General features: G+C 64.8%; 1 protein-coding gene across 2 annotated transcripts; it reads left to right on the top strand.

The window, feature by feature from the left end:
* The first annotated feature begins 1,230 nt into the window (after positions 1-1,230).
* PNPLA6 (patatin like domain 6, lysophospholipase) lies at positions 1,231-18,765 on the top strand. 2 transcript variants are annotated; one of them, XM_087778121.1, is made up of 37 exons: positions 1,231-1,405; positions 2,866-2,935; positions 3,071-3,133; positions 4,165-4,252; positions 4,336-4,418; positions 4,499-4,596; positions 4,673-4,813; positions 5,881-6,040; positions 6,148-6,228; positions 6,844-6,972; positions 7,055-7,135; positions 7,228-7,336; positions 7,441-7,533; positions 7,695-7,801; positions 7,888-8,079; positions 8,659-8,736; positions 8,983-9,188; positions 9,317-9,448; positions 9,535-9,658; positions 9,739-9,852; positions 10,157-10,232; positions 10,313-10,453; positions 10,742-10,805; positions 10,878-11,046; positions 11,109-11,291; positions 11,374-11,492; positions 11,582-11,738; positions 12,182-12,298; positions 12,415-12,484; positions 13,412-13,528; positions 13,786-13,902; positions 15,663-15,811; positions 15,884-16,036; positions 16,772-16,888; positions 17,697-17,793; positions 17,878-17,987; positions 18,367-18,765. In XM_087778121.1, the coding sequence occupies exons 2-37, from the start codon at positions 2,897-2,899 to the stop codon at positions 18,430-18,432; spliced, it is 4,140 nt and encodes a 1,379-aa protein (XP_087634247.1). In that variant the 5' UTR covers positions 1,231-1,405; positions 2,866-2,896; the 3' UTR covers positions 18,433-18,765. The 2 variants fall into 2 exon arrangements, with proteins under 2 accessions (XP_087634247.1, XP_087634248.1); XM_087778122.1 differs by lacking the exon at positions 13,412-13,528 and having other exon boundaries at positions 1,234-1,405.
* The last annotated feature ends 1 nt before the right edge of the window (position 18,766 follows it).

Genomic DNA, 18,766 nt, shown 5'->3' with positions numbered 1-18,766 from the left:
CCGGACGGGTCAAGGTCGTGGTTTGTAAGCGGAGGAGCAGCTGCTCCCGGCTGGAACGGGGCCAGCGGCCGCTCGCGCCAGGCGCCGCTGCCTCCGCCTGCCTTCCCAGCCCCCAAAAAGGCCAAATTTAACCCCAAATTCAAGGCCCGCCAATCGCGGGGGGGGGGGGGGGGGGGGCTGGCGCTGCTCAATGCCCCTTTCATTCATGGACTGAGTTGTGGCCGGTCTCAGCCCAGGGTGGGGTTGGGGGGGTTGGGGTTGGAGGGGGGGGGGGGTGCCGCTGGGTGCCCCCGGGGCGGGAGGATAAAGGGCCCTGGGAGAACAGAGGGGCTGTGGTGCTGTGGGACCCCCTGCGCCGGGGGGGGGCGGGGGGGGGCGGGGAGGGGGAGGGCAGCACCTTGGGGTGCCCATGGGGACAGGGGTAGGGGTGGGGCTGTGGGTGCTGTCACCCTGGGGGGGCTTTGGGGACGGGGCTGGCAGCGGTGCCACCACCCCGGGGTGCCCGTGGGGGGGACGAGGGTGACAGCGGGTGCCAGCACCCATGGGGACAGGGCTGGTGGTGGTGCCAGCACCCCGGGGTGCCCATGTTGGGGACAGGGCTGTGGTGGGTGCCACCCTGGGGTGCCCGTGGGGGGGACAAGGGTGGCAGTGGGTGTCACCACCCATGGGGACAGGGCTGGCGGTGGTGCTGTCACCCTGGGGTGCCCATGTTGGGGACAGGGCTGTGGTGGGTGCCACCCTGGGGTGCCCGTGGAGGGGACAAGGGTGACAACGGGTGCCAGCACCCATGGGGACAGGGCTGGCGGTGGTGCTGTCACCCTGGGTTGCCCATGGGGGGGACAAGGGTGGCAGTGGGTGTCACCACCCATGGGGACAGGGCTGGCGCTGGGTGCTGTCACCCTGGGTTGCCCATGGGGGGGACAAGGGTGGCAGTGGGTGTCACCACCCATGGGGACAGGGCTGGCGCTGGGTGCTGTCACCCTGGGGTGCCCATGGGGGGACAGGGCTGGCGGTGGGGCCATGGGTGCCGCCCCCGCGGGGTGCCCATGTTGGGGACAGACCCGAGGGTCCTGCCCGGTCCCCACCCCCCCGGGATCCCCCATCCCCCGGCCGCCCTCCCCTGCCACTCCCAAGATGGCGCCGGAGCCGTCCCCACGCCTGCGCCGTCCACTGGTGATGACATCACCACCCCGCCACACCCAAGATGGCGCTCGCCCGCTTGGCCGCGCTCGCGCTCTCTCTCCCCCCCCCCGACCTTCCCAACATGGCGGCGCCGTCGCGACGCACGCCCCGCCCCCATGGCGTCAGAGCGAGAGGCGGGGCGGCTTTAAAGGGACCATGACCCCGCGCCGGCCGCCGCTACCACCGAGGCCGGAGCGGGGCGCGGGGCGGCGACCGGCGGCTGGTGAGTGCGGGGGGGGCCCGGGGGGGCCTCGGCTTTGGGGGGGCCGGGGGGCCGGGGGAGGGGGTGGGAGGGAGCAGAACCCGTTTGGGGGGGGGGGGGGCAATAACCCCGGGGGGGGGCAATAGCCCAGCGGGGGGCGAGTACTAGCCCGGGGGGAGGGGGAGGGGAAAGAATGCCGGGGTGGGCGAGTATTAGCCGGGGGGGTTAACATGGGGGGGGGGGGGAGTATTAGCTGGGGAGGGGCGAGTATTAGCCCGGGGGTGGCGAGTATTAGCCCGGGGGAGGGAGAATGCCGGGGGGGCGAGTATTAGCCCGGGGGGGGGGGCTATTACTGGGGGGGAGGGGCAATAATGCCCGGGGGAGGCGAGTATTAGCCCGGGGGGGTTAATACTGGGGCGGGGGGCAATATTAGCCTGGGAGGGGGGCAACAGTAGCCGAGGGGGGCGAGTATTAGCCCATGGGGGGATAGTACTGGGAGGGGGGCAATATTAGCCGGGGGGGCGAGTATTAGCCCGGGGGGGGGTAATACTGGGGGGGGGGCAATATTAGTCTGGGATGGTGCAATATTAGCCCGGGGGGCGAGTATTAGCCCGGGGGGGCTATATTAGCCGGGGGGGGGGGCGAGTATTAGCCCATGGGGGGGCAATATTAGCCTGGGGAGGGGGCAGATTTGGGGGGGTCACAATTGGGGGGGGGTAAAATTGCCTGGGGGAGGGGCAGAACCAGCCGGGGGGGGGAGGGGGCGATTGTCACCCATGGGGGGGGCGGTCGTCACCCATAGAGGGGGTGGTTGTCACCCACGGGGGTGTCACCGGGCCCCGGCACCACCCTCGGGTGACACCGGGAGCGGTGCGGTGGCACCAGGCTCTGTGTGTGTGTGTGTGTGTGTGTCCCCCGTCCCCGCGATGGCATCGGGGGTGACATGTGCCAGCCTCGGTGACGTCCCGTCCCCCCCCATGCCACCGTCCCCTCCCTGGGGTGTCCTTGGGAAGGACGGTGGTGACATTGGGGGAGGGGGACACACGCGCCACACCGGGGCTGGGCCACCGCCGCTCGGGGACCCTTGTCGCGCGGCGGGGTGACACCGGGGACGGGTGACATCGGTGACGGCGAGGCCTCGGCGCGGTGACCGACGCTGTCGCGAGGGAGGGTTCCTGCCAGCGCTTCCTCTCCCCGCCGGGGAGGGGACAGCAAAGTCCCCAAGGGGGGGGGGGGACACACTCAAGTCCCCTCCTGGCCACCCGGTGTCACCGAGCGCCTTGGGGACACCCTGGGGACACCCTGGGGACACCCCAGCTCCCTACCGCAGCAAAGCAAGGCCGAACTCAACCCCCCGCCGGAGTCCTCCCCGCCGCGGGGATGTCACCCCGGTGTCACCGTCGCTCGGTGGCCGTCGCGGGTCCCCGCGTCACCAACGTCACGGGGTTTTTTTTTGCGGTTGTTTTGCCCCGTTTCCGCAGTTTTTTGCATGGGCAGAGCCCCGCCGCGGCCATGGGGCAGAGCGAGTCGGAGCCGCAGGAGGAGGCGGAGGTAGGAAACGTCACCGCGGCCGGGCAGGGGTGACAGTCACCCGTCACCACCCCGTGTGCGGGTCCCCCCCGTCCCCCCCACCACCACCACCCTGGGGGGTCACCGGGGGCTCAGTGTCCCCTTGTCCCCCCGCAGGACGCGTCCCTGACGGCCGTGCTGCCCAAGCTCTTCGCCGAGGAGCAGCTCCCCACCGGCACGGTGAGCACCTCCAGGGGACACCAACTTGTCCCCGTGTCCCCAAGGGTCAGTGTCCCCATGTCCCCAGGGGTCGGTGTCCCCGTCCCCAGTGCTCTTCAGCCCCCCTGAGGGGACACAAACGTGTCCCCGTGTCCCCAGGTGACACCATCCTGGTCCCCAATGCTGTTGAGCAACCCCTAGGTGACACAAACGTGTCCCCATGTCCCCAGGTGACAGCATCCTGGTCCCCAGTGCTCTTCAGCCCCCCTGAGGGGACACAAACGTGTCCCCATGTCCCCAGGTGACACCATCCTGGTCCCCAATGCTGTTGAGCAACCCCTAGGTGACACAAACGTGTCCCCATGCCCCTGGGGACAGGCATCCTGGTCCCCAATTCTATTGAGCACCCTTGAGGGGACACGAATTTGTCCCTGTGCCTCTGGGGACGTGAACTTGTCCCTGTACCCTTGGGGACAGTGTCCTGGTCCCCAGTGCTGTTGAGCACCCATAGGGCACACGAACTTGTCCCCATGTCCCCAGGGGTCAGTGTCCCCGTCCCCAGTGCTCTTCAGCACCCCTGAGGGGACACAAACATGTCCCCGTGTCCCCAGGTGACACCATCCTGGTCCCCGGTGCTGTTGAGCAACCCCTAGGTGACACAAATGTGTCCCCAGGTGACAGCATCCTGGTCCCCAATGCTATTGAGCACCTCCAAGGGACACCAAATTGTCCCCATCTCCCCAGGGGACAGTGTCCCCATCCCCAGGGGTCAGCGTCCCCGTCCCCAGTGTTCTTCAGCACCCTTAAGGGGACACTAACGTGTCCCCATGTCCCCAGGTGACAGCATCCTGGTCCCCAATGCTGTTGAGCACCCTGAGGGGACACAAACTTGTCCCCACACCCCAGGTGACGGCATCTCAACCCCTGATGCTGTCGAGCCCCTCCCATCCCTCCACGTCACCACGGTGGCAGTGCCATCGGCCACCCCCTGCGCTCGTCCCCATCCCCCGGGGGACACCGGGGACCGCGTGGGGACCCGTCTCCCTCCGCAGGTGCTGGGGGCGATGCTCGGCCTCGGCCTCTTCGCTGTCATCGTCGCCGCTGCCATCGTGGTCCTGGTCCGTCGGCTGCGCCTGAAGAGTGAGTGACACCGCCGCAGTGGCCTTGGGGACAGGGGGTGACAGGGCCGCGCCCCGGTAACCTGTCCCCGTCGCGCTCCCCAGAACTACCCGCGCAGGGGACACCGAAATATCGCTTCCGCAAACGGGACAAGATGCTCTTCTACGGCCGCAAGATCATGCGCAAGGTGACGCTCGGGGTGGCAGCCGGGGTGGCTTCGCGTTGTCACCATCGGGTGACACCCCAGCTCGGTGTCCCCAACCCTAGGTGTCCCAATCCACCTCCTCCCTGGTGGACACCACCATTTCCAGCGCTTCGCGGCCTCGGATGAAAAAAAAACTCAAGATGCTCAACATCGCCAAAAAGTGAGGTGCCACCGGCGCCGGGAGATGGGGAGGGGCGGTGGTGGCCGTGCCCCGATGTCACCTCCTTGTCCCCAAGGTTCCTGCGCATCCAGAAGGAGCTGCCCACGCTGCAGCTGAAGGAGCCGCCGCCCTCGGTGCTGGAAGCCGATTTGACCGAATTTGATGTGGCCAATTCCCATCTTCCCTCCGAGGTTCTCTACATGCTCAAAAATGTCCGGTGAGGCTCAGGATCAGGTCCTGGTGGGCAGGATCTGGCCCCAGGGTCAGGATCAGGCCCCTGGGGGGGGTCAGGATCCATCCTCAGGGGGTCAGGATCAGGCCCCAGGGTGAGGATCCAGCTGTGGGGGTCAGGATCAGGCCCCGGGGTCAGGATCAGGCCCCTGCGGTGGGTCAGGATCCAGCTATGGGGGTCAGGATCAGGCCCCTGCGGGGGGTCAGCGTCTAGCTGTGGGGATCAGGATCAGGCCCCAGGGTCAGGATCAGGCCCCTGCGGGGGGTCAGCATCCAGCTGTGGGGGTCAGGATCAGGCCCCGGGGTCAGGATCAGGCCCCTGCGGGGGGTCAGGATCCAGCTACGGGGGTCAGGATCAGGCCCCTGGGGGTGTCAGGATCCAGCTGTGGGGATCAGGATCAGACCCTGGAGTCAGGATCAGGCTCTAGGGTCAGGATCTGTCCACAGGGGTCAGGATCCATCCTCAGGGCATCAGGATCAGGCCCCAGGGTCAGAATTAGGCCCCAAGGGCATCAGGATCAGGCCCCAGGAGGATCAGGATACGGCCCCAGGGGAGTCAGGATCCAGTCCCAGGGTCAGGATCCATCCCTGGGGTTCAGAATCTGGCCTGGGGTTCAGGATCCATCCCTGGGGGTCAGGATCCGGCCCCAGGTGGGTCAGGATCAGGCCCAGGGGCTCAGGATCTGTCCACAGAGGTCAGGATCCATCCTCAGGGTGTCAGGATCAGGCCCCAGGGGGATCAAGATCCAGCCACAGCAAGTCAGGATCAATCCCTGGGATCAGGATCAGGCCTCATGGGGGGGTCAGGATGCAGCCCCAGAGGGTCAAGATCTGGCCGCAGGGGGTTCAGGATCAATCCCTGGGGTCAGGATCCGACCCCAGAGTCAGGATCCAACCCTGGAAACCTTCTGTAAGGGGAGGCTGGACCACTACGCCGAAGGATGCTCTTCCCCTTCTGCATCCCCATCGCCGTGGCAACCGGCCACTGGGGTGGCTGCAGAGGACCGGAGCAGGGCTCCATGTCACCCGCTGTCCCCATCCTTGTCCCCGTAGGGTGCTGGGCCACTTTGAGAAGCCGTTGTTCCTGGAGCTTTGCAAGCACATGGTTTTCCAGCAATGCCAACAAGGTGACTACGTTTTCCGTCCCGGACAACCCGACACCAGCATCTACGTGGTGCAGGATGGCAAGTTGGAGCTCTTCCTCACCGAACCGGTGCGGGGACGGGGACAAGAGGGGGGACGGGGACAAGAGGGGGGGGGGACAGGGACGCGGGAGGGGGATGGGGATGGAAAAAGTAAGGGGGAGGTTGTGCTTCGCAGGATGGGAAGGAGACGGTGATGAAGGAGGTGTTCCCCGGGGACAGCGTGCACAGCCTGCTCAGCATCCTCGACGTCATCACGGTACCGGCGCCGTGGCTGACCCCAACACCCATCCCGTGACAGATTGTGGTTGTCCCCAAGCCCCCTAAACCTGATCATGGCCATCCCCAAACCCCCTAAGCTTGAACGTGGCTGTCCCCAAGCCCCACCAGCCGTCCCCAAACCTCACCAGCTGTCCCCAAACCCCTTCAGCCTGACCGTGGCTGTCCCCCAACCTTCCCAGCCCAACCGTGGCTGTCCCCAGGCCCCACCAGCTGGCACCAAACCTCTCCAGCCCAACCCTGGCCATCCCCAAGCCCCACCGGCTGTCCCCAAATCCATCCAGCGCAACCGCGGCCATCCCCAAGCCCTACCATGGCCATCCCCAAACTCCTCCAGCCCAACCGCGGCCACCCTCAAGCCCAACCATTGCCATCCCCAAACTCCTCCAGCCCAACCGTTGGCCACCCTCAAGCCCTACCATGGCCATCCCCAAACTCCTCCAGCCCAACCATGGCCATCCCCAAGCCCAACTGGCCAAAAGCCCAGTGCCACCAGCAGGTTTCACCAGCCCCCAGCTGCCACCATCCCCCATCCATGGCCGGGATGGACCTCCCCATCCCAGCAAGGCCACCAACGCCACGGCATGTTACCTAGGGCCACCAGCGACCATACCGGACGGTGTGTGCCCGGGCGGCGGAGGACTCCACCGTGCTACGGCTACCGGTCGAAGCCTTCTCTGCCGTCTTCGAGAAGTACCCTGAGAGCTTGGTGCGGGTGGTGCAGGTCAGTCCAAGTTGGGGGGACCACAGGGGGGTCCCTTGGGGTGGCAGGGGACCACTGATGGCTTCTTGTCCCCCCCCCCCAGATCATCATGGTGCGGCTCCAGCGCGTCACCTTCTTGGCTTTGCACAACTACCTTGGGTTGACCAACGAGCTCTTCAGCCATGTCAGTTCATGCCGAAAATGGGGGGGGGGGGGGGGGGGGGCGGGCCGGATCCGGACCCCCCCCGCCAGCCCCGCTGATGTCCCCCTTTGCAGGACATGCAACCGCTACGGCTCTTCCCCCAACCCGGCCACGCCGCCCGCACCAGCCCCGTCCGCCACGGCAAGCGGGGACTCGGCAGTGCCGATGAGGGCAGGGAGCCGGGTAAGAGCCGGGAAGGGGGTGCCGGGACTCCCCCCCGCCTCATCCCACCACCGCCACGGTGCGGGGCTCGGCTGTGGGATGCTCAGGGTGGTCTTGTCCTGCAGCCGACCCACTGAAAGCCGGAGGCCTGGAGACCCCCGCGCCGCCGCCGCCGCTGCCGTTGAGCCGCTGCATCTCCATGCCGGTGGATATCTCCGGTGGGTCGGAGACTGGAGGAAGGAGGGGGGGGTCCCCAAGAGCTGTGCACCCCCCAAGCTCATGCATCCCCCTCCCCAGAGCATCCCCCCACCCCGTGCTTGTGTGTCCCCCACCCAGCGTCCCCATCTTGAACACCGGTGACCCCCCCCTCCCGTCGCAGGCATCCAGAAGGGTCCCCGCTCCGACTTCGACATGGCCTACGAACGCGGCCGCATCTCGGTGTCGCTGCAGGAGGACAGCACCGGCGCCTTGGCCGCCTTCTCCCGGGTAAGGCCGGATCCGGCAACACCACCCAAATCCTCCCCACTGGGGTGGCCGCGGACACGTGCCGGAGCTATCCCATCTCCCCGCAGTCCGTCTCGCACGAGCCCAAGGAGCGCAAGTCAGTGACGGTGGAGGAGCAACCGTCTGGTGTCTACCACTACAACTACTGCGAGGACGATTCGGCAACGGGGGACTGTCCCTTCGGACCCTACCAGGGCCGCCAGACCAGCGCCATCTTCGAGGCTGCCAAGCGGGAGCTGGTCAAGCTCATGAAGGTGGAGGTGAGGGCAGAAATGGTGCCGGCACCGAGGAATTGTGGCTTCGTGGTGGTCCTCTGTTGCATTGTGGTGGGTTGCCATCGCTTCGTGGTGGTCCCCCGTGGCTTTGTGGTGGTTCTTGTCGCTTCATGTTGGTCTCTGTTGCCTTGTGGTGGTCCCCCGTCATCTCGTGGTGGTCCCTCGTCACTTCATGTTGGTCCCCCGTTGCCTCATAGGGGTCCCTGTTGCTTCATGGTGGGTTCCTGTGGTCTTGTGGTGGTCCCCATCGCTTTGTGGTGGATCCCCATCACTTCATGGCGGTCCCCATGGCCTCAGGGTGGTCCCCCATCTCCTTGTGGTGGTCCCCATCACTTCATGGTGGGTTCCCATCTCCTCATGGTGGTCCCCATGGCCTCAGGGTGGTCCCCCATCTCCTTGTGGTGGTCCCCATCACTTCATGGTCGGTTCCCATCTCCTCATGGTGGTCCCCATTGCTTTGTGGTGATCCCTGCGGCCTCCTGGTGGTCCTCTGTCTCCTCCTGGTGGTCCCCATCTCCTCATGATGGTCCCCACCACCTTATGCGATGCTGTTCTTCCTTCTAGGACCCTTCTCTCCTCAACAACCGTGTCTTGCTCCATCACGCCAAAGCTGGGACAGTCATCGCCCGTCAAGGGGACCAGGTGGGTCTGGGTTTCGAGGAGCTGGTGTGGCGTCTTGCTCCCCCCGCCCTATATTTCCACGGGGTGCTACTCCTCCTACCCCTGCCCCGTGGATGGTGGGGGCAGGAATGATCCCCAGAGCCATCTGGAGGGTGCAAAACACCCTGTGAAGAGGACCAGAAGAAACCCCAAGCGGTGCTGGTGGGACCCCTCATGCCTGGGGGGTCCCAGGTGGCCCCCGACGGTGATAGGGTGCCATTTCGGCAGGACGTGAGCCTCCACTTCGTGCTGTGGGGCTGCCTGCACGTGTACCAGCGGATGATCGACAAGGCGGAGGACGTCTGCCTCTTCTTGACGCAGCCCGGCGAGATGGTGGGACAGCTGGCCGTGCTCACTGGCGAGCCCCTCATCTTCACCATCAAGGCCAACCGCGACTGCACCTTCCTCAAGATCTCCAAATCGGACTTCTATGAGTGAGTCCCGGCACCGGCGGAGGAGGTCTGGGGCAAAGGGTTGATGCCAAAGGGGATTCCTGCGGTGAGCGCTGTGGTGGCATCTCTTGGGGCCACCACCGTGTCCCCCAACTGCTGTTGACCCATAGGATCATGCGGGAGCAGCCCAGCGTGGTGCTGAGCGTCGCCCACACCGTGGCTGCCCGTATGTCACCCTTTGTGCGCCAGATGGACTTTGCCATCGACTGGATGGCGGTGGAAGCCGGCCGGGCGCTCTACAGGTGGGTACCAACGGTTGGGTGCCCACCTCAGCTTGGTGAGGGCCACCTTGGCAGGGGGCTGAGGTCCCACTGGTGGTGTCCCCCAGGCAGGGTGACAAGTCGGACTGCACCTACATCGCGCTCAACGGGCGTCTCCGCTCCGTCATCCAGAAGGGCAGCGGCAAGAAGGAGCTCATCGGGGAGTACGGGCGCGGGGACCTCATCGGCGTGGTGAGAGCCATGTCGGGGCCAAGCGATGGACACCCTACACGTCCGGCCGATACATCTTGGCTATATGTCTTCTTCTCCAGGTGGAAGCCCTCACCCGGCAGCCCCGTGCCACCACGGTCCACGCGGTCCGGGACACGGAGTTGGCCAAGCTGCCTGAGGGCACCTTGAACAACATCAAGCGCAGATACCCCCAGGTACCCCCAGATCCCCGCCCCGGGGTCTGCACCCTCTTCCCGTGGAAGGAGTGTGTCCCCCCCCAGCTGGTGGCTGCAACACTCGTTAAAACGAGCTTAAATTAAGGAATTAAAGAAGTGATTAGAGCTGTTGGAGGAGAAGGGCTGATGTGCTGAAGGGTTGTCCCTCTCTGAGGTCCCCAAGGATGGGGGGTGGTGGTGGCACCCAAAAAGGCGTTCAGGACACCAGTTTGAGGTGTTAATGAGTCTTCAGTTTGAGAAGCCCTGCCAGGTCTGATGGCCGTCCTCATCCTCGTCCCTGCAGGTTGTCACCCGCCTCATTCACCTCCTGAGCCAGAAGATCTTGGGAAACCTTCAGCAGCTCCGCGGGCCATTTGCAAGTAGGTCCCAAAGGGATTGGGGCCGTGGGGGTGCCCTCTCCAGGAAGGTGTCCACCACCCCGTTGTCTCTGTCCATGCAGGCTCCGGCTTGGGCATGGCCTCCAGCTCGGAGCCCACCAACCCCACCAGCAACCTGTCAACGGTGGCAGTGCTGCCGGTGTGCGACGACGTGCCCACGGCTGCCTTCACGCTGGAGCTCAAGCATGCGCTCAATGCCATTGGTGAGTGACCGCAGCACGGTGGTGGCCGTGGTGTGGAGGTGACCGTGGTCCTGTGGCATACCGGTGACCTGGTGTGGTGGTGACTGCAGCCCGGTGGTATGGAGGTGGCCATGGTCCTGTGGCGTGGTGGGCGCCGTGGCACGGTGACCATCACAACCCCGTGGCATGGTGGTGACCACAGTCCCATGACACGGTGGCAACCATGGCGTGGTGACAACCAGAGCCGCACGCCATGGTGGTGACCACAGCCCCATGGCATGATGGTGACCATGTCCCCACCTCTCCCAGGTCCCACGCTGCTCCTCACCAGCGACATCATCCGTGCCCGTCTCGGCTCCTCGGCGCTGGACAGGTAACTCCCATTGGGAGGAACATCACCGGTGACCCACCACCATGCCGCCGGCTGATCCCTCCATCTTGGCAGCATCCAGGAGTACCGCCTGTCGGGCTGGCTGGCGCAGCAGGAGGACATCCACCGCATCGTCCTGTACCAAACCGACTGTACCCTGACGCCGTGGACCGTGCGCTGCATCCGTCAAGCCGACTGCATCCTCATCGTAGGGTTGGGCGACCAAGAGCCGGCACTGGGAGAGGTGAGGCGTGGGGTAGGTGGTGGTGGGACAACGCCGCGCCGGGTGTCTGACGGCTTCTACAGCTGGAGCAGATGCTGGAGAACACGGCGGTGCGTGCGCTGAAGCAGTTGGTCCTCCTACACCGTGAGGACGGTCCTAGTCCTTCCCGCACCGTTGAGTGGCTCAACATGCGTAGCTGGTGCTCGGGCCACCTCCATATCAAGTGTCCCCGGCGCGTCTTCTCCCGCCGTAGCCCCACCAAACTGGTACGTCTGTCCCTCTGGGTGACCTTGATGGTCCACCATCATCATCATCACCATCATCGCCCATCGTCCATCCCATCCGCAGCGGGAGATGTACGAGAAGGTGTTTGAGAAGAGCGCCGACCGCCACAGCGACTTCTCCCGGTTGGCACGGGTCCTCACCGGCAACACCATCGCCCTCGTCCTGGGGGGCGGCGGAGCCAGGTGGGTGCCGCGCCGTGGCAGGATGCGACCCGGCAGGGTGGGGGTCCCGCTGTCGTCCATCCTTCTCTTTGTTTTCTCCATCCATCCAGGGGCTGCTCCCACATCGGGGTGATCAAAGCGATGGAGGAGTCGGGGATCCCCATCGACATGGTGGGTGGCACCTCCATCGGCGCCTTCATCGGGGCGCTCTACGCCGAGGAGCGCAGCGCCGTCCGCACCAAGCAGCGGGCGCGCGAGTGGGCCAAGGTGGGTGCTGTGCCACGGCCCCCACCCCGGCGAAGGGCCCCCTGCCTGTGGCCAGCCCTGCCTGGGGTGTTTCTAAAGCATCTCCTTCCTCCTTTTCTCCTTCCTCCTTCTTCGTCTTCTTCCTCCTTCTTCGTCTTCTTCCTCCTTCTTCGTCTTCTTCCTCCTTCTTCGTCTTCTTCCTCCTTTGCCTTCTCTCCTCCTCCTTCTTATTCTTCCTCCTCCTCTTTCTTCTTCCTCCTCCTCCTCCACCACCTTTTCTCATTTTCTTCTGCTGCTGCTTCTTTCTCCTCTTCTTTCCTTTTTCTTCCTCCTCCTCCTCTTTCTCCTTCTCCTCTCCTTCTCCTTCTTCTCTCCTTATTCTTCTTCCTTCTCCTTCTCCTCCTTTTTTTCTCCTCCTCCTCCTCCTTCTCTCCTTCTTATTCATCCTTCTCCTCCTCCTCCAGTGCATGAATTCGGTGTTCGAGACCGTCCTGGACCTCACCTACCCCATCACCTCCATGTTTTCGGGTTCAGCCTTCAACGCCAGCATCAACAAGGTTTTCCAGGACAAGCAGATCGAGGTGCGGCGCGCAGACACCCCCCGGGGCTGCACCCACCCATGGTGGGGACTCCGACCGCCTCCCCACCCACCCACCAATGTCCTCACGGCGTCACCCACCCCGTCTTGTCCCCGCAGGACCTGTGGCTTCCCTACTTCAACGTCACGACCGACATCACGGCCTCAGCCATGCGGGTGCACACGGACGGTAAGAGCTCCCCGGGATGCTGGGGGAGCTTCTCCGGTGCCACCACATCCCCGCTTGTGGGGACCCTCCTCAGCGGCGCCCCAAAACGGTGCCGCTGCCCCACGGGGGAAGGTTTGCCACGTGCCAAGGGGAGGACGCATCCTGGCACGGCAAGGAAAGAGCTTGGAGGGCTCATGGTGAGCCCGGGCAGTGGTGGCTTCCCAGAGCCACCTGGTGCTGGTGACCCCACCAGTCTCAGCTCCCTGTGGGGGTCTGGCTGTGCCCCACGTCCTCAGTGGGACTGGGGGCACGATCGGGGTGCGGAGCTGCATCCTGACACCCCAGGCATGCATGTCCCCTCTAACATATCTGCTCACCACTAACCCCAGTAACCCACGCTGACGGCATTGTGGGGCACGGGGACGCGGTGGCAGTGCTGGGGATGCCGTGGTGGTGGGGATGGTGCCGTGGTGGTGGCGGTGGAGACAACGTGGTGGTGGCGGTGGAGACAACGTGGTGGTGGGGATGACATGGTGGCGGTGGTGGGGATGCCGCGGCGGTGGTGGGGAACATGGCGGCGGCGGGGACGTTGCGGGTGGCGGGGACGTTGCGGTGGCTGCCCCTCCTCCTCGCCTGGTGTCGGAGCTCACCTGGGACATTGAGCCGTCCACGGGGCGCACGCGGTGGCTCGTAAGCAGCCTGGCTCTCGCTCTGCCTGCTCCTCTGGCCTCTAACGCCAACTAATCCCCCCTCACCACCCCTAACCCTCCGGCGAGCGTCTCGCCCGTCCATCCTTCCCCATCCCGGCATGGCCGAGGTGCTTTCCCTTGGTCTCGGGGCTGCAAATGTCCCACCGGCGCGGTGCCAACATCCTCGGTCACCTCCCGCCGGGTGCTCGGGTACGTCCCGTCCCCCCGTGGCCATGACCGTGTCCTCTCCCTCCGGCAGGCAGCCTTTGGCGCTACGTCCGAGCCAGTGCGTCTTATACCCCCTACCTGCCTCCGCTCTGCGACCCCAAGGACAGCCACTGGCTCGTGGACGGCTGCTATGTTAACAATGTCCCAGGTCAGCATCTCGCTCGCCGGGGCCACCGGCCTCAACCCCCCCCCCAAAAAAAAAACCACGTCCCATCCCAAGTTGAGCCACCTGGGCTTTGCAAACGGCCAGTCAGGGCGCGCGATGGGTTCCTCTGCCACCCGTGGGTGCCCGTTGGGCACCCGTGGGGTGTAGACGGCCCCGGGCGCAGGCAGGGGCGAGGGGCAGCCCCCCAACGGGGGGTCTCGGGCAGGCCGTGCTCATTGCGTTTGTTCCCGCCGGCGCAGGCTCGCTCTGGCGGTACGTGCGAGCCAGCATGACCCTTTCTGGCTACCTACCGCCACTCTGCGACCCCAAGGACGGCAACTTACTGATGGACGGTGGTTACATCAACAACCTGCCAGGCAAGTAGCAGCTCGACGCCGTCACCGTCACCGCCCAACCGGGCCGGCAGCCCATACGGCGCCAGGTCTGGCCCCGAGGGCGGTGGCGGGCGGTTGGGTGGGGGCTGCACGGCCACCACGAGATGGGTCCTCAATGGATGGAGACGTTGAGGTTGGATTTGGGACATCTTGCTTGGTTTTGCATCTTCTTGGCGTTTTCGTTGTTGGGCGTCCTCTCAGGGCGTCTTCATCCTCCGTCATGTGCCGAAAAAGTCGCACAGTCTTGCGTCGTCTCTTGGTGTCATCGGCACCAGGTGGCTTCCCAGATCATCCTTCTTCACACGCAAAAAATATCCCTCCATCTTGCACCATCTCTGGGTGTCCTCGGCACCGGGTGCCCTCCTAGAGCATCTCCATGCTCCTTATCTACCAACCACCTTCCTCCATCCCGCATCATCCTCTCCTGATGTCCTCGGCGTTGGGTGTTCTGCCAGGGCACCTCTGTCCTCCTGCAGGTACAGGCCACCTCTCTCCATCCTGCACCATCTTTTGGTGTCCTCAGCATCAAGCGTCCTCCTGGGGCATCTTCATGCTTCATCACGTGCAAGCCACCTTTGTCCATCTCACATCATCCTCTCTGGATGTTCTCAGCTCCAGGTGCCCTCCTTGGGCCTCTCCATCCTCCTTCACCTACAAGACACCTCCATCTGTCTTGTGGCAGCTCTTGGTGTCTTTGACACCGGGTGTCCTCCATGCTCTTTCACAGGCAAGTCACCTCCCTCTGTCTCATACCATCTCTTGGTGGCACTGGGTGCCTTCCTGGGACACCTTCACGTGCAAGCCGCCTTTGTCCATCCTGCCTCACCTTCTCCTGGTGCCCTCAGCACCAGATTGCCTCCTGGGGCATCTCCGTCCTCGTTGATGTGCAAGCCACCTCCCGTCATCTCAAACTACCTCTTGGTGTCTTTGACACCAGGTGCCCTCCATGCTCCTTCCCGTGCCCGGCACCTCCCTCCATCTCAAACCCTCTCTTGGTGTCCTCAGTGCCAGGTCCCCTCCCAGAACATCTCCATGCTCCTTCCCATGCAAGCCACCTCCATTCTGTGTCATCTGGTGTCCTTGGCACCGGGTGCCCTCCCAGGACATCTCCATCCTTCTTCGTATGCAAACCACGTCCCTCCATCCTGCACCATGTTTTGGTGCCTTTGGTATTTGGTGGCCTCCTGCGGTATCTTTGTGCTCCTTCATTTCCAAGCCACCTTCCTCCATCTTGCATCGTCTTTTGGTGTCCTCAGCGCCAGGCGCCCTCCTGGAGCATCTCCATCCTCTTTCGCACGCAAACCACCTTCCTCCATCTTGCCTCGTCTCTTGATGTCCTCGGCACCGTGTCAAGCCACCTCCATCCACCTCGCGTCATCTCCTGGTGTCCTCACCACTGGGTGTCCTCCTGGGGCATCTCCGCGCTCCTTCGCATCCCACCACAGATGCTGCAACTTGCCTGTGCCCTCCCGTCGCCCCAGCACATGCACCGGGTTGCATGACTGCTCTGCTCCCCACCGACACGTCCTGCCGCTGGGCTCCTGCCCCCAACTCCGGCACCCATGGGACGCTGCTCGTCCCACCACGAGCCCCAGCATGGCTTTGCCATCCAGCCCAGGCTCGGGGACAAGCCCTTGCCCCCATTTCCCTCCTCCGCTCGTGCCACCGCCTCTCGCCGTGGCCTCGGACCGGGGGGAAACCGCGCCGCTGCCGACCCAGCTTCTTCCTTTCCCGCCCCGCAGCCGACATCGCCCGCAACATGGGTGCCAAGACGGTGATCGCCATCGACGTGGGCAGCCAGGATGAGACAGACCTGTGCAACTACGGGGACAGCCTCTCTGGCTGGTGGCTTCTCTGGAAACGTCTCAACCCCTGGGCTGAAAAAGTCAAGGTGAGGACCGGTGGGACGCGGGGATGGTGGTGAGATGGTGCGGGCAGGGTGCTGAGCACCTTGTCCTCTCAGGTGCCCGACATGGCGGAGATCCAGTCCCGCCTGGCCTACGTGTCGTGCGTGCGGCAGCTGGAGGTGGTGAAGTCCAGCTCCTACTGCGAGTACATCCGCCCCCCCATCGACCGCTTCAAGACCATGGATTTCGGCAAGTTCGACGAGATCTACGTGAGTCGGGGGATGGAGAGGCCGGTGGGGTGGCCTGGACCAGCGTTTAGGGTGCCTCTGGCCATCAATGGGGTGCCCTAAGCCGTGGGTTGGGGTTCTCCAGCCATCAGTTGGGGTGTCCTGGCTGTAGATTGGGGTGCCCTGGCCATTGACAGGGTGCTGTGGCCACTAATGGGGTGCCCCAGATGTGGATTGGGGTGCCCTTGCCATCAGTCGGGTGACCAGGCTATGAACAGGGTGTCCTGGCCATCAGGTAGGGTCAACCAGCAATCGATTGGGTGTCCCAGCCACCATGTGGGGGTGCTCTGGTCCATCGGTTGGGGTGTCCTGGCCATTGATGGGGTGCCCTGGCCATCAGTTGGGTGCTTAAGCCATCATTCAGCCATTAATGGAGTGACTGGACCATCATCTGGGGGTGCCTGAGCCATCATTCGGGGTGCTTGGGCCATCAGTGGCCATTATTTGGGGTGCCCGAGCCATTGGTTGGGTGCCCCAGCCATCAGTGGGGTGCTTTTGGCCATCATTTGGGGTGTCCTGACTAGGTTGAGCATCCCAATCCTCGTTTGCGGTACTTTGGCCATCAGTTGGGTGCCACAGCCATCAACTGGGTGTCCCTGGGCCATCAGTTGGGATGGCCAAGCCATCAGTTGGGTGCCCGGGCTGTCGTTTGGGGTAGCCCAGGCCGTTGTTTGGGGTGCCCGGGCCACCGATGGGCTGCGGCCGCTCTCCCCGCAGGACGTGGGGTACCAGCACGGCAAAGTGGTCTTCGACGGCTGGAGCCGGGGCGACATCATTGAGAAGATGGTGAAGGACCGGCGTTCGGCCGACTTCTATGAGAGCAAACGCATGGACGTGAGCAAGGGGTGGCACCGGGGCCCCGTGGGTGGCGGTGGCTGCCCAGGGACCCACCTCAGGGCATCCTGGGAAGGGCCACCCTGGCCCTGGCCCCCTGATTTTAAGGCCCTGGAGCCATCTTCAGGGAGCAGCAGCCTGCCTGTCCCTTGTCCCCTCTGTCTCTCCAGTGTCCTTCTAGTCCTCCTGGTGCAGGTTGTCCCCCCCGTGTCCTCCTGTCCCTCACCGGCATCTTCCTGTGCCCCCCCAGCCCTGCTTCATCCTCCTGTCCCCTTCTTGGCCCGTCCTCCTGTCCCCGTGAGCCATCTCCTGTCCCCTCCAGCATCTTTGTCCCCTCCTTGGTCCATCTCCTGTCCCCTTCTTGGTCCATCCTGTCCCCTTGGTCCATCTCCCGTCCCCTCCTTAGTCCATCTTGTCCCCTCGAGCCATCTCCTGTCCCCTTCTTGGTCCATCTCCTGTCCCCTTGAGCCATCTCCTGTCCCCTCCTCGCTCCATCTTGTCCCTGTGAGCCATCTCCTGTCCCTTCCAGCATCCTTGTCCCCTCCTTGGTCCATCTTCTGTCACCCTCCCCATCATCCTGTGTCCCCTTGGTCCATCTGCTGTCCCCTCCTCGCTCCATCCTGTCCCCTTGAGCCATCTCCTGTCCCCTCCAGCATCTTTGTCCCCTCCTTGCTCCATCCCCTGCTGCCCTTACCCATCTCGCGTCTCTCCTCCTGCCCCCTCCATCCTCACCCATCTCACACGTGGCGGGGGGCTGCTCGGGGGTCCCCCCGTCCGTCCCCCCCCCCCCCGCTTTCTCCTCCCGTAGGTGCTCACCTGCCCGAGCGCCGGCTTCACCGACCTGGCGGAGATCGTGTCCCGCATCGAGCCCGCCAAGCCGTACTTGTCCGACGGATACGCGGACGGTGAGCTGGGGGGGGGGGGGGGTCTGGGGCCCGATCCGGATCCGGCGGCCTGACCGTGCCCCCCCCCTGCTTTTGCCCCCCCAGAGGAGTCCGACTACCTCACCGAGTACGAGGACGAGGGGCCGGAGCCAGCGCGGGGTGAGGAGGACGCGTTCGCCCCTTCTGAGTGGGCCAACGCCGGCGCCTTGGAGGCTGTGAGTGCTCCCGGCCGTGGAGACCCTCCGAAATGGGGTGTCCCTGGGTTTGGGGGCTCCCAAGGGTGCCCCGACCCCATGCATGGGGGGGTACATGGGCATGGAGACCCTCCGAAATGGGGTGTCCCTGGGTTTGGGGGCTCCCAAGGGTGCCCTGACCCCACCCATGGGGTGTGTGGGCATGGAGACCCTCCGAAATGGGGTGTCCCTGGGTTTGGGGGCTCCCAAGGGTGCCCTGACCCCGTGCATGGGGTGTTCCCGGAGCCGATCCTGGCCATGGAGACACCCCCAAAATGGGGGCTCGGGGACAGCCTGGACCCCGCGGGTGCTGCCCCGCGTCCCCGTCCCGGTGTCCCCACCGTGTCCCTTGTCTCCCCAGGAGGAGGAGAGGAGCCTGCGGCACCGCCCGAGCCCGGCCCGCGCCCCCTCCGCACCCCAAACCTGACCCCCCCGTCACCCAAGGAGCCCGAGAGCCAGCGCTGCCTCCGCGCCCCGGGGGTGCCCCTTGTCCCCTCTCCCCTTTTCTGCGGCCGCTTCCCCGGCCGGGGCTCGGCCCCCACGGCACTTTTCCGCTCCTCCTTGGCCCCATCGCCGTCCCCAAGCTGGGGTGACGCCGGGGGGGCTCCAGGGACCCCCCATTTTCCCCCCCTCCTGCACTGTTGCACTGGCCCAAATCCCCTCCGAGGCCCGGCCTTGCCCCGCTGGGGAGGAGGGGAAGTGACTGCTGTATATTTTCATTTTTCTTTTTTTAATTATTATTATTATTATTTAAAATGAAC

Source organism: Nipponia nippon, unplaced genomic scaffold (assembly GCF_047370975.1).
Source record: "Nipponia nippon isolate SJK-2023a ecotype South Korea unplaced genomic scaffold, ASM4737097v1 scaffold_42, whole genome shotgun sequence".
Taxonomy (NCBI): domain Eukaryota; kingdom Metazoa; phylum Chordata; class Aves; order Pelecaniformes; family Threskiornithidae; genus Nipponia; species Nipponia nippon.
This window is presented reverse-complemented; position numbering and strand designations above follow the sequence as displayed.

Excerpts from the sequence above, each read along its gene's own strand:
- PNPLA6 (XM_087778121.1), top strand. The coding sequence starts at position 2,897 with ATGGGGCAGAGCGAGTCGGAGCCGCAGGAGGAGGCGGAG. Across the intron at positions 7,337-7,440 it reads CGATGAGGGCAGGGAGCCGG|CCGACCCACTGAAAGCCGGA; the intron begins GTAAGAGCCGGG and ends CTTGTCCTGCAG. Across the intron at positions 8,080-8,658 it reads TCAAGCTCATGAAGGTGGAG|GACCCTTCTCTCCTCAACAA; the intron begins GTGAGGGCAGAA and ends TCTTCCTTCTAG.